Source organism: Cyberlindnera jadinii (genome assembly GCF_001661405.1).
Source record: "Cyberlindnera jadinii NRRL Y-1542 unplaced genomic scaffold CYBJAscaffold_19, whole genome shotgun sequence".
Taxonomy (NCBI): Eukaryota; Fungi; Ascomycota; class Saccharomycetes; order Phaffomycetales; family Wickerhamomycetaceae; genus Williopsis; species Williopsis jadinii.
This window is the reverse complement of record NW_017963670.1, coordinates 121,883-134,626: the sequence shown is the minus strand read 5'-3', so window position 1 is coordinate 134,626 and position 12,744 is coordinate 121,883. Positions and strand designations below refer to the sequence as shown.

Here is a 12,744-nt window from a genome sequence, read left to right as displayed (position 1 = left end):
GAAACACGAAACAAGTACTGGATCGAAAAGGTGTAAGAACCACTGTATATATTCCAACTTATTCAGTACTTTTCTATTTGGTTTCTCATGTTGAGCCAGTGTAGTGGTGTGCGGGCTGAGGTGCCTACACTATAAAACCCGGACTTACGCACTCCTTCCATCATCACCAACAGCCACTATCGCTTCGATACGCAGTTAGCTCCAAACATCAGCGAGACAGCCGGAGAATCAGAGAATCAGTGCTATGTCAGCCCAGTACAACTGCCAACGGTGCCATCTGCCACTTGTGATTGACTCATCGTTAACCAATTTGACCAAGGCTCAGGGTCATCTCCTCACATCAGGACGATTAGGGTATGGACGTGATAGGGACGACAACAGTGAGAAGCTACTGGGAAATCCACCGTTTATCCCTGCTGAGAGGCAACGAAGACTCGACAGATCGACGAGTAATGTTAGAGAGCCGGCTCTTGTTGATTGGAGAAGTGATGGCGACTCCTTCGTGATACTGCCTCAGTTTGAGGGCCAGGATGAGGACAGGGAAGACGACGACGATGTTGAGGACAAGATTGTCTCAACAAGGGTGAAGATGCTGTCGTCGATATTCAACTTGCTCTCTTCCAAGGGTGACTTGGACTACCCTGTGTGCGGCGAGTGTGCAAAGCTGTTGATTGAGAGTATGAAATTGCAGTATGACCAAGTCATCAAGGAGAGGGACGCCTACGTCCAGTTCTTACAAAAGTTGGAAAACAGGCCAGGACAGGATACAGGGAAGTTACAAGACACCATGGACCACATTAACGACCTGAAGGGTAAGGAGGGTGACCTCTTGAAAGAGCTCCAGGGCCTTGAAGCTGAGAATGATCAACTCGATGATGAAATTGTCTCCTTGGAGAAAGAGCTGGAAACAATCGATAAAGAGGAACAGCAGTTTCAGATGGAGCTGAACAGACAGGCCATAGAAGTAGACGAGCTCATCAAAGAGCGTGACACTGTTACAGCGGAGTATAAGTTCAACCTTCTACAATTGGAGAAGCTTCGGAAGACAAACGTCTATAGCGACACCTTCAACATATCCCACGATGGTCCATTTGCAACAATAAACGGACTACGGCTAGGTAGTTTAGACGGCATACGTGTTCCCTGGAGAGAAATAAATTCTGCTCTAGGCCAAGTGATACTCCTGCTGGCTACAATCACCACTAGGCTGAATTTCAAGCTGGTGGGCTACAAACTGAAGCCAATGGGCTCAACATCGAAGATTGAAAAGTACGAGCCTGACCCTTCCAACCCTTCCAAGCCAAAGGTCACGATCTTGGAGGCGTACTCCTCTGGTGATTATCAAATTGAACGGTTGTTTAACCATTCTAATCTTGATAATAGTCTTGTTGCCATTCTTGACATTCTATCGCAGATCTCAAACCATCTGCAAAAGTATGATACCAACATCGAATTACCATATAAAATGGTTAACCACAAGATTGGTGAGGCAAGTATAAGGCTTGGTTCCAAAGTTGCTGATGATGAATGGACCAGCGCATGCAAATTCCTTTTGACGAACACCAAGTGGATATTGGCATACTCCAGTGCACATATACCATTACGATAGTTTGATTTTGGATGGAACATATTTATGCAATATACAGCTATGTAGATAGACCCATGAAGTATTCGAAATTGGAAACGAGGTTCTTATCCAGGCGATTGATGTAGTTGTTCAAGTTGGCGTCCCCGACTCTCATCTTGACGACACTTAAAGAACTATTGATGTAGTCCTTCAGGATGATATTATGTACAGGATCATACATCTTGAACAGTTGCTGAAACCTGTTATACTCACCGTTCTCCTGAATCACCAGATCATTGCCATACTTGAATTCGTAGAGATAATTGGAGTGGTAAATCTCACAGTCACCGGTGTTGGACTTTTCGTGTACTTCTTCCAAGGAAGCAACCCATAACGCAACCAATGGTGCCAAATCTTCCAGGAAGATTTCATCACCGGTGCGTAATAGCGATGTCAGACCAAGAACGTGTATCTTTCTATTTCTTGGGTTACTGATGTTGGCATCCATTCTGGCATACCACACCATCATGAATTTGCGGAGTGCAGCCTTCAATTCGGTTTCAGAAGTGTAGAGATAGTGGAACACCTGGATGAAATTCTGTGGTTCTAGATATGTGAGACGAGCAATACTCAAGAGCAACTTACCAACTGTGATGTGTGATTGGTTGTCATCCAAGATATTCTCTATGATGGTTGGTAAAAGACGAGACTCCATAAGAAGTGACAATAGTTTCTCAAACTTTGCAGTTTCAGAGTAGTTCTCTAGAATGAAGATCTCCAAGTAAGACAGCATTATATCAAGAGCATCGTCTCTCATCTGAGGCAAGTATTTTGCCAACACTCTGAGAACCTCAAGGGTAAATGAGCGTGTGTTGTCTGCAATGAACATATCTGGAAGAAGAATTGTATAACTTCTGAGAATCTCCAAGATCATTGGCAGGATCTCGGTTTGGTTGTTCAGTGCATGCAAGTAGAAGCTCTGTAGATCATTCACCAGTGAGCTGTTCATGTCCAAGCTCTGAGAGTTAGGGTAGTATTGCAGAATCGCAAGCCATAGCTCGTACCCATCTTCAGCTACCCACGGGTGGTACTCAGAGCTTGGTGAGCAGCAGACCGAAACCAGAGGAAGCGATATGTCCCATGCTCTGTTTGAGTTCTGGTTCAGTGAGATCACGAGATTCATGAGAATTCTGAGCAAGCTGTTCTTCAAAATCAACTGATTCGAATTGTTGGAGTTATCCCAGAAATGAGGAACCGCAGCTAAAAGGTCATTTAGTTCAGTCTCCGAGATCAACGGGTTCGTTCTATTGATCAATTCAGCAGTGGCATTCAAGAGGAACAACTTTGATTCGGTAAGCTCCATCTCATTTGTCAGTCTAAGTAAGTGCTCAATGAATGGCTTGATAAAAGAGGCAAATCCTTCTTTTTTGAAGTCCCAATCAGTGATGATGGTTTTCAGTGCCTGGATAGCTGTTAGCTTGACTACCTTGTCATTGATAGGATTTTGGGAATCCAAAAAGGTCAGTAAGAGGTTATAAACCTTCTGCATGGCATCTTCAGAGAACACACCCAGCTCATGCCATTCATTGATCAACAGACACACACGTCTCTTAAGAATTCTGTTCTCGGATAGATCGTTCTTCAATGCCTCTGGAAGAAAGATACGGTCAAACAGATCCATGAAATTGATCTGGTCATGGATCGAGTGGGCACTGAGTTCAAATATAGAGAAAATGGAGTCCTTGACCAAGATGTTATTAACAGAAACTTCGTTGTAGTTTGCCATGTCGTTTTGGACTTTGCCCAGCACATATGGGACTAACAGCCCTTTGAAGTTGATCATGATATCGTGGAAGAAGTTCTCAGCACATTGTCTGATTTGGTACTCGTAGTTCTGATTAACTTCATCATTGGTCCACTCTTCAGGTTCTGTAGCCCATGACTCCAAATCACTAGGCTTCAACTTGATGTAGTATGTAATCAACAAGTCTGTGATTGATTTTATCATCGATTCTGTGAAGAACCCCGTGGTTAGCAGTTTGATAGCATTTTCCACGTCACTTTTGCTGGATTTCGCTTTCAAGGTAAGCACAGTTCCACGGTTGAAGACAAAATTGATCATGATTTTGAAGATGAGCAGAGTCTTTATGGCCAAAAACTCCCAGATAGCACCTGAATCATCGTCAATGTCGTTCTTGTAAACAATTTCCGCCTTATCGTGTAGCAGGCGTAACAAAGCGTACAGTATTTCCTTTGAGCAAGGAAATAAGATCAAATGTGTTGCGTTTGCCTTGCACAGAAGGTAGTAGATTTTGGCATAACATTTGATATACTTTTCAAAAATTTCAGAAGGGGAGTACTTATCATAGTTCTGTACTAGCAATTCGAAATGATGAACAGAGAGAGACATGAAGTCTACAATTTCAGGAGTTTGACTAGGATGGTCGTACACATCTGTGATGAGTCTTCTCATAACCTTTAGTGTCAAGTAACCAACCTCCATGATACCGAAATCAATGGAATCTGTCCATTCATTGAAGTAAGAAGTGTACAGTTTGATCAACAATGGCGTGATTAATGGAGCCTTACTCTGTAATGCCGGCCTAGTTCTGCCTATTTTCGCCATGGACAGGCTCTTGATCACTTGGTTCAGCATAATGAGTAGGTTGTGAATCTTGATGTTGTTGCTCTCACCAATTGCCTGTTGTAGGATTCGCTCGATATCGTCAAAGAGTGTAGGCCAATGATGAGGGAAGTCACAACGACATATTCTAGCAATCGCCTGTGCATTCTGAATAGACAGCTGCTTGTTAGGCTCGTCAATGAGATCAAATAAATGTTCTTTTATCTGGCTCTTCTCACCCTCGCTAATGGCCTTCACACGGGATGACCTCCAGTACTTCTCAATACCATTCTTAAAGCTGATAATTGCCAGCCAACGTGTTTGCAATGGGAGTGAAAGGTCATTGTAAACAGACTGGAGCAGGAAGTGGAATCCTTCCTGCTTTTCCCATTCTTTCAGTTGGTTTTCTGCGAGCTTCTGATTGGCTGTTCTCTCTGAGCTGTTTGCCTGCTCAAGAACATTGATCAGCGTTAGGAAATCCATGCTGTACGTGCTGTATGCGTTCGTCACGCTTACGAGATGGCCTTGATGACCTTTCCTGTATTGCTGCGTATTTTTTTGCTAACAGTATTCAGAGCCGGTGTAACACCCAGACACCGAAACATCCCAACACCCACACCCGCACACCCAAACATCCGTACTTACCATTGTCTCTGTCAGATTTGACACCATTTCTATTTCTATGGGGTGGTGTCTCCAGGATGCTCTCATTTCTGCCAAACAAGCTGCTGTGTTAAGCTGAGAGTCTGTAATCAATGAGTCTAATCCTATACAACGGCTCCAATGAGTCAATTCACGAGGATCAGCAGGTTTATTCACTCGTCATCAACAACACAATGTTGACAAGAGTTCTCTTCAACAGTGATACAAATGAGGTATCCATTGTTGCAACTGAAGAAGAATCACAGCATGATGGGTTCAGAGCAAGACGCTCTTCGTTCCACCAGATGAGATGTCCTCATTGCGGGTCGACATTCTCGGGGGTGCCATTCTCGCCGGCTTCAGCTGAAGCTCCGCACTCAGCTGGCCCAGAAGTGAATTACTTCAGGCTCTTGGAGTCCAGCGTCAACTCTGTTGATGGGCTATTTGCACAGGGTTACTTCAAGAAGTTCTTCAAGAAAATGGCTTTCCTGGGTAATGGGTCCAACGGGAGCGTATTCAAAGTCGAGCATATGCTAAATGATGTTTCGCTGGGGGTATTTGCTCTCAAAAAGATCACTGTTGGTACAGATGAGAGGCTGTTGGAGCGCACCTTGAGAGAGGTCAAGATGCTCTCACAGATCAGTGCCAAATCACCGAACCTAGTCAGTTACAACCATGTTTGGTTTGAGATTGACCGTATAAACGAGTTTGGTCCGGAAGTGCCGTGTGCTTTCATTTTGGAGCAGTATTGCCCTGGAGGCAATTTGGAGGACTTGCTCACTGAGTTGAGGAACCCTCCTTGGACAGTACACGATTTGAAGAAACACAAGCACCGGAAACCACAGGGTCGATTATTGACGAATATGGAGATATTCTATATATTCAGGGATATCTGTCGAGGGTTGCTTGAGTTGCACAGGAACGGTATTATCCACAGAGATCTGAAGCCATCTAATATTCTCCTAACTAGGAAGTACTGCGAAGATGCTTATAACAATGGGGAAAACCTTGAAGTACTTCCATCTGTTGTCATTGGAGACTTTGGAGAGTCCCAGTTTTTGGGTGAGAAGCGTACCGGAACTGGCTTCACTGGTACAATTGAGTATAGTGCACCAGAAGTCTTCCTGTCTCCGATCGCTGGTGCCAGAGCTGAGTTCAATGAAATGACTGACATGTTCTCCATGGGGATGATTCTTTACTTCTTGTGCTACAGCGATCTGCCATCTTCCACTATAAGTGCCGTTGAATTGGACACCTTCTTCAAGGAAGTAAGTGGTGATGATGAGCTTGATGCGATGTACCAGCGTGCTACCGAGTTTACAATCAATACGAGGGAGGGATTGAACCCAAAGTATAACGATCTCATCCGTCAATTGACTTCCAGAGATCCGGCAGAAAGACCTTCTAGCGAAGAATTGTTAAAGGTTTTGGAGATATTGGAAAATGACTTTATGGCTGTCATTGACGACGTTGATGAGCTTGATGTCGAGGAGTATCAAGAGCTTGAGGAAAACAATCCACTGTATGAATACATCACCATGATAGTACAGGTTGTGGAGCTCATGATCATCATAGGGTTTTTTGAGCTACGTACATCTCATTTGACCTATGCTTTCTTGTTTCTTAGCGGAGCATCTATGAGAGGTCGCCAGGCTCATAGGATAACTCTTGTCGTGCTGATGGCATTGGTCATCGCTATTGAATACACTGGTGGGTTTCATACCCCATATAAGTGCATAAAATATTACTATCGTGATTAAAGAAACCCAAATAAAGTCACCATACAACAAACACAGCACTCTTAACATCTACATCCTGCTGCGTGAACATGGACTCTAGCACCATTCAGGTCAATGACACCTCCTTGTCCCTGGATATCGCCATCTTCAACGCCTTGCACTACAAACTTCTCCTGCGGAAGTTCATTGGCTATGCCTTCAAAGATCTCCATCACACCTTGACCGGTCTTTGCAGAGCACTCGAGATATTCAATGCCCTCCGAGTACGAATACTCCCTCACCATTGCTTCGTCAACGAGGTTAGAATTAGGCCTGTCCTTAAGGTCAATCTTGTTCCCTACAAGCTTTATTATCAGGCCCTCTGGCGCCTGAAGTCTCAGCTCCTTTATCCATCTCTCTGCCCGTTCAAAGCTAACCTGGTCTGTCACGTCAAACACCACTAGCGCAGCATCAGCGTTTCTGTAGTACATCGGTGCCAGGGACTTGTAACGTTCCTGTCCAGCGGTATCCCATATCTCAAACTTGACAGAGGTGTACGCATCGAGATTAACAGTCTTCGTGATGAAAGCTGCCCCTATGGTTGATTCTCTCAGCTCCAGGAACTGTTGCTTAACGTAGCGGTGCACTAGCGAGGACTTTCCGACAGCAGAGTCTCCTAGGGTGTTGTTAGTATAATCCCATCGCTATATATGCCTCTCGCCCGTAAAGCTGATCACGATCCCGCTAAAACCAGGCAAAGCACTGTAACACGAGCTTACCGAGCAGCACTAGTTTACAGTGAGCATTTCTGTGAACTTGGGCGTCCATCGTAACGTGTTGCTTTACACCGATAACCTATCTTCCAGCTCCGTTGTGGGTGTTGATGATAGCGTTAGTTTTTGTATGTGCGCACATATATAAGGCGGGAAAAACATGAGCAAAACTAGAGGAGCTACCATTGTCAACAAGGAAGCTTGCCAGGAAAGCTCGCCAGGAAAGCAGCTGTTGTCGGCAGCAATGAGTAGGAAACTGGGTCTCAAAGAGGTTAGTACACCACAGTGTATGATTCAGGAGAAGGAAATCTAACGTTTCATCGTACAGTTTATGCATAATCAAGAGGTGCTGAGGTTCTATAGACAGGTGCTTCGAGACATAAGAAGTGAGTGATAGTGAGGTATATAGCGTTGGATATTGATGCTAACAGTGGTAACAGAAGCACCGGTGGATCAGCAGGCAGAGCTTCTGAGCTACGTGAAGCACGAGTTCCGATCCTCTGCGCCAACCCTGGATGCCAACAAGTATCTGATGTCAAATGGGAAACAGCAGTACAGCATCATGAAGAGAGCGTTGGGTATTTCATGATGTTCCAGGGGGTATTTATTACATATGTTAAAGCAATTATTTATTCATCTTCATAACGGTCATCTATTAGTTATCTGAACAAACAAAAACAGGTTGTTAAAGTCTTAATCTTTTCGTAGCTCTTCTCAAAGCACTGGCAATGTCCTGTAGTGATGCAATAAACGCATCGAATTCACCATCTGCCAGGGATTCACGCAGCGAGGGTAACAGCGATACATCATCGCCGGTATCTCTATCCGGTGCGAACACCAGATGTTTCATCCAAGGTCTTCCCTTGATTCCCTTGTTCGTTAAAAACATCTGGTCGATATCTTTGGCCTTGTTGCCGATGATCTTCGAATTCATGGCAAGTCTTAACTTGATGTAGAACTGAAACCAAGGGTAATCAACAGATATTTGTTCTTGGAGGAGCTGGGCAGTACGATCAAAGTTGGTTGATACGGTCAATAGTTGTTCGATGAGGTACTTCACTTGGTCAATTGCCAATGACATCGACGTGCCTCTTTCGACATCACGATCCCACCATGACGAGGGGATGATGGAAATCAAGTCGTTGAAGTAGCCTTTTATTTCATGAGCATAATGTTCAACTTTGTACTCGATAACCTCGTGTTCACTAAGGGATAGTGCTAGAAACCCGAGGTACTTTGCCATGGTTCCATGATATTCATAGTTAGGATCAACAAATCTTTCCATCCAATCCAAGGTATCAAATGATGATCCAATGTTAACAGGCAATGAGTCATTAGGGTCACCGTGGAATCCCACGTTACAGCTGGGGATTCCTAAATGGTGCTGGAAAACCGTGAAGTCAGATCCTGACCCTAATCTATTGATCTTCTCGCTCCCCAAGTGAGATTCTTCCCAATAATCAAATAAAGATTTGGTATCACTGTAGTTATTAAATGGAATGTTCTTACTAGCACCAATCAGAAAATGGTCCAATAGTGGGTTCGAAACGATATCCAAATTGTGTCCTGTTACACCTGCATCCAAGTTGATATACGCAATTGCATGTGCCTGTAAATCCACTTCATGACTCTCAGCGTACTCCGTAGAGCCCAGCATTCCATGTGCACTCCCATCCCATGATGCAACAACAATAGTTCTTAACGGCCTCCAGCCTAGCTTTATCAAAGATCCAAATGCTCTGGATATTTCTAGCAAGATCGCTGTACCTGAGCCAGGATCTGCTGCACCAGCCATGGTTAGACTGTCTCTATGATTGCCCAGAATCACCTTCTCACTTAGGAGTCCAGGGATTTCATACATGATGTTCTTCAGTGGAACGACTTCAGCTTCGTTGTGGTTCACCAGATTGATGGTGAAATTGGATGGTCCACACGAATAATCAAACCCTTCAATGTCGCCAGTCCAGTTGAGATCATGAGAGGACGGGATTCTTTGAAGGATTGGGGTGATTTTATCTGCACTCATAGGGATGGATGGTATCTTTGGTAAATTGTGCGGTTTTCTTCTCTTTACTGCTCTGTTCGAGGGAAATCCAATGGTTGTTGGATCACCAGGTGCTTGAGAATAACGAAGTACTGTGTCTCTTTTAACACTGCTTGTATTACGAGCAGGCCCGTCCGGGTACTGTTCAAATCCATTCTTCGTGGTGAACTTGCCATCGTCACTAGGATCCATGTATGTGATGACTCCAACTGCACCGTTGGACTCGGCATGCTCGACTTGAAGCGCAGTAGACACCTTACCTGTGCGTATGATGTGGATTTTCCCCTTGAGATCAACTCCAAGATTACGTAGCTTTCTATAATCATCCAGGCTTCCATAATTGACGAATATGTATGGCGCTGTTACATCTCCTGAACCCGAGTAGGCGTGATAGCCCTGTGATGATACCCCTGAGACGGGATCAACCTCCAGCAAGGAAGGTGAATACACAAGAGAGCCTTGTTCATCAAAAACGCTCACTGTGGACTCAACATGCTTTGTCATCCAGGTATAGTAAACCTCCTTATAGGGCTTCAGCCCATACTGTCGCAGCTGCTCCATTGTGTACTGTACGTACTCATCGCCATCACCACTCAAGTGCTGGCGCTTCATGTACTGCCGCAGCTGTTCGCCAGCGTTATTCTCCTCGTTCAACGCCTTCAGGAACAGTCGCTCGGTCTCATCCTTCGTCAGCGCTGAAAAGTGCAACCGTCTATAGTCTCGTCCTAGCGACGTTCTCGGTAGAAAGATCAGGTTGAAGATACCAACCGCCACTATCGACCATACTATGGCGGCAAGGAACTTCCGCGTCGTGAGCGAAGGATACCTCTCCTTCACGTAGTCCCTGATGCTGTGGTACGCCGTCACGATGCTGCTCTGGTCGTTGTCGTAGATGTGTGAGCTCGCCACGGAGTTCATCCGCACCCTCCTGTTGTGCTGTGCGATGAGGTCCCCGGTCGTGTAGCTTCTCGCCCTATGTGTCATGTGTGTCTGGCGCTCTATCAGAGGCGTGGTCTCCGTGATTGACTGATGTCTCGTCAGCATCATCGTGGTGGAGGAAGAGGAACGAATACAAACACACTGGCCTTATATATCTCTCTGCTTCCCGCTCTGCTTGCTGCCCTGCTTCCCGCTTGAACGGCTATCGGTGTTTCGATCAAAGGTCCGTTCTTTGCGCTATAAACTATGGGTGAGCATCGGCCTTGGACTGCGTGATGTATACCCTTTCGGATTACGTAACGGCCTCGCTGGTCGGAATTAACCGTGCCGCCTTCCGCAACGCCCGAGGGACGCCTATGCACGCTATTAAGCGCTCTGGGTGTACGCTGGGCTCAACACTACGCAGAGGCTTTTAGAGAGAGAGGTGTGTATTGGGCGAGAAGGCGAAATTACCGCATTGGAAAGGTTTATATGGACTGCTTAGGCCTCTTTGTCTGTTGTTCGTTATCGGGCTGTAGGGGTCTTTTGTTGTGTGGCAGGTGATTGCTGAGCTGTGGCTCGTTCTGGCTCGTCAGTGGCTCGTTCTGGCTCTTCAGTGGCTCGTTCTGGCTCTTCAGTGGCTCGTTCTGGCTCTTCAGCGCCTCGGTGACTCTCTTATCACCACTGACGCCGTTGACAGGTCTGAAGTACGGTTGACACCTCCAGTAGGGCACCTTCTTGTACGAGCCGCCCCACAGCTGCTTGTCTCCCGCTGTGATCACGTCCAGCTGCTCGATGTCAGGTTTGGCGAAGATCTCTTCAACAGTGGCCTCGACAAGCTTCACGACGCGCTCAACGTCATCAAACCGGTACTTTGTATTCATCTTGGCAACCTCTTGTCTGATGTCGGTGTGGACCTCCAAGAAGGGTCTGAGGACTTTGAAGATGTGCGATTTCATCGCAATCTTGGAGGCGTTGCCAGGACAGTCCTTGACGATTTCGTAGTACTCCCTCAGTATGTGGTCGACCCGTGGGAACTGTCTCTTGAGGTCCTCCTCGGCATCAACAAACACCCCTGGGTTGTACAGATTGCCCTCTGCGCTCATCACTGCATCGCAGCCAATCTCAGTTAGACACCTTGAGATGTCATCTGGGTACAGGATGTTGCCGTTAGCGAAGAACACCGTATCCTGTGGCAAGTTGTCTCTGAGGTACTTGATTATCGACCAGTCAGCGAGTCCGGTTTTCTGGCCCTTCATCTCCCTCGTACGTCCATGAACTGTCAGGAACTGTGCGCCTGCACTGAGAACCATCTTTGCGTATTCCAAGGTCTTTTCACGGTCTTCAAACACCCTGATCTTCGCAGTCACCGGGACATCAAGCTCTGTGTGTAGCTTGTTGATCAGCTTGTAAATGAGGTCCCAGTTCTCCATCAAGAAAGAGCCGTAGTTGCCCTTTCTGGCAATTCCCTGTGGACACCCCAGGTTCAGATCAACCGCGTCGCATTTACCGACCACATGCTTAGCAGCCTGTAACAGATATTCTGGGTCATTGGCGCAGAATTGAACAACAAGTGGGCGGTCTTTGCCAGCGTCACCGTCCCATTCACCCCACATGTCCTGTCTGTACTTCTCACTTGTGGCAAACAGCCGGGCATGGAACATCGGTGTGTAGCACAGCGTGGCGCCGTATCTACGTGATAGTATTCTCCATGCCAGTTCACTTTGATCAACCATAGGCGCCACGATTCGCTTTGGGGAGCCAATAGACTCATAGAGCTCTCTTCCTTGAAGTTTTGTCATGCTTGAACTGCTTGATCTACTGAGAGTCCTCAGGGTTAACAACCTACTAGGAAACAACAACTTGGGACCGCTTTGATGTGTAGAAAGATGGTATAAAATGATGATGTTGAAAGATTTTTTTTTTCCCACTCTACCTCTTCTTTTTCGGTATAGTGGAGTTCTGCGATGAGATGAGCAAGAAAAAAAAATTTTAAAAAGGAAATTTACAATACACCGTCAAAAGTGTACATTACGCAGTTTTACAATATGCTGTGATTCACTATACAAACATCGTACTTACTCAACGATCTCTTCAGTCTCCTTCAACACCTCCTCTTTGATTTCCTCAATAACCTCGAGGTCCTCGTTGTCATGGGAAACCTCCACGATACCGTATTGCTCCTTGTGGGCTGCAACGTTTGCTCTGAATGCGGTCCACTCCTCCAATAGACGACGTCTCTTCAGGATCAACTCTCTGGCAGAGGAGGAATCCTCCATGAGGTCGGTCTCGTCGAATTGGGCACTGTACTCACGCAAGTTCTTTCTGACCTTCTTCTTGTCACCACCTGTCAAGAGAGAAGCTGGACGTGGTCTCCAGATGAAGTCCTTGAATCCATCAACCAGTTCTTCTCTCAACAACTCACCGGCAAAGTTGAAAAGTTTGTAACCATTTTCAAT

The 12,744-nt window shown here is 45.8% G+C and overlaps 8 protein-coding genes across 8 annotated transcripts; 3 read left to right on the top strand and 5 right to left on the bottom strand.

The window, feature by feature from the left end:
- The first annotated feature begins 94 nt into the window (after positions 1–94).
- On the top strand, positions 95–2,018 carry VPS30 (beclin 1). The gene has a single exon (XM_020215865.1). It carries the CDS (start codon positions 245–247, stop codon positions 1,607–1,609), a length of 1,365 nt encoding a protein of 454 aa, XP_020068254.1. The 5' UTR covers positions 95–244; the 3' UTR covers positions 1,610–2,018.
- Positions 1,599–4,696, bottom strand: KAP120 (karyopherin KAP120). Its single transcript, XM_020215864.1, has one exon. The coding sequence runs from the start codon at positions 4,671–4,673 to the stop codon at positions 1,647–1,649; it is 3,027 nt and encodes a 1,008-aa protein (XP_020068253.1). The 5' UTR covers positions 4,674–4,696; the 3' UTR covers positions 1,599–1,646.
- Positions 4,697–4,884: 188 nt separating this feature from the next.
- Positions 4,885–6,613, top strand: IKS1 (protein kinase IKS1). Its single transcript, XM_020217684.1, has one exon. The coding sequence runs from the start codon at positions 4,946–4,948 to the stop codon at positions 6,590–6,592; it is 1,647 nt and encodes a 548-aa protein (XP_020068252.1). The 5' UTR covers positions 4,885–4,945; the 3' UTR covers positions 6,593–6,613.
- Positions 6,614–6,633: 20 nt separating this feature from the next.
- Positions 6,634–7,378, bottom strand: CYBJADRAFT_175347 (Rab family GTPase; the record flags this gene model as incomplete). The annotated part of the gene is made up of 2 exons (XM_020216692.1): positions 6,634–7,226; positions 7,330–7,378. 2 exons carry the CDS (start codon positions 7,376–7,378, stop codon positions 6,634–6,636), a joined length of 642 nt encoding a protein of 213 aa, XP_020068251.1.
- Positions 7,379–7,567: 189 nt separating this feature from the next.
- CYBJADRAFT_175346 (LYR motif-containing protein 2) lies at positions 7,568–7,912 on the top strand (the record flags this gene model as incomplete). The annotated part of the gene is made up of 3 exons (XM_020216691.1): positions 7,568–7,594; positions 7,652–7,709; positions 7,764–7,912. 3 exons carry the CDS (start codon positions 7,568–7,570, stop codon positions 7,910–7,912), a joined length of 234 nt encoding a protein of 77 aa, XP_020068250.1.
- Positions 7,913–8,008: 96 nt separating this feature from the next.
- Positions 8,009–10,285, bottom strand: CYBJADRAFT_175345 (Zn-dependent exopeptidase; the record flags this gene model as incomplete). The annotated part of the gene is made up of 1 exon (XM_020216690.1): positions 8,009–10,285. One exon carries the CDS (start codon positions 10,283–10,285, stop codon positions 8,009–8,011), a length of 2,277 nt encoding a protein of 758 aa, XP_020068249.1.
- Positions 10,286–10,735: 450 nt separating this feature from the next.
- Positions 10,736–12,375, bottom strand: CYBJADRAFT_169613 (tRNA-dihydrouridine synthase family protein). The gene has a single exon (XM_020215863.1). It carries the CDS (start codon positions 12,085–12,087, stop codon positions 10,774–10,776), a length of 1,314 nt encoding a protein of 437 aa, XP_020068248.1. The 5' UTR covers positions 12,088–12,375; the 3' UTR covers positions 10,736–10,773.
- Positions 12,364–12,737, bottom strand: CYBJADRAFT_175343 (uncharacterized protein; the record flags this gene model as incomplete). Its single annotated transcript, XM_020216689.1, has 2 exons — positions 12,364–12,672; positions 12,711–12,737. 2 exons carry the CDS (start codon positions 12,735–12,737, stop codon positions 12,364–12,366), a joined length of 336 nt encoding a protein of 111 aa, XP_020068247.1.
- Positions 12,738–12,744: the final 7 nt, after the last annotated feature.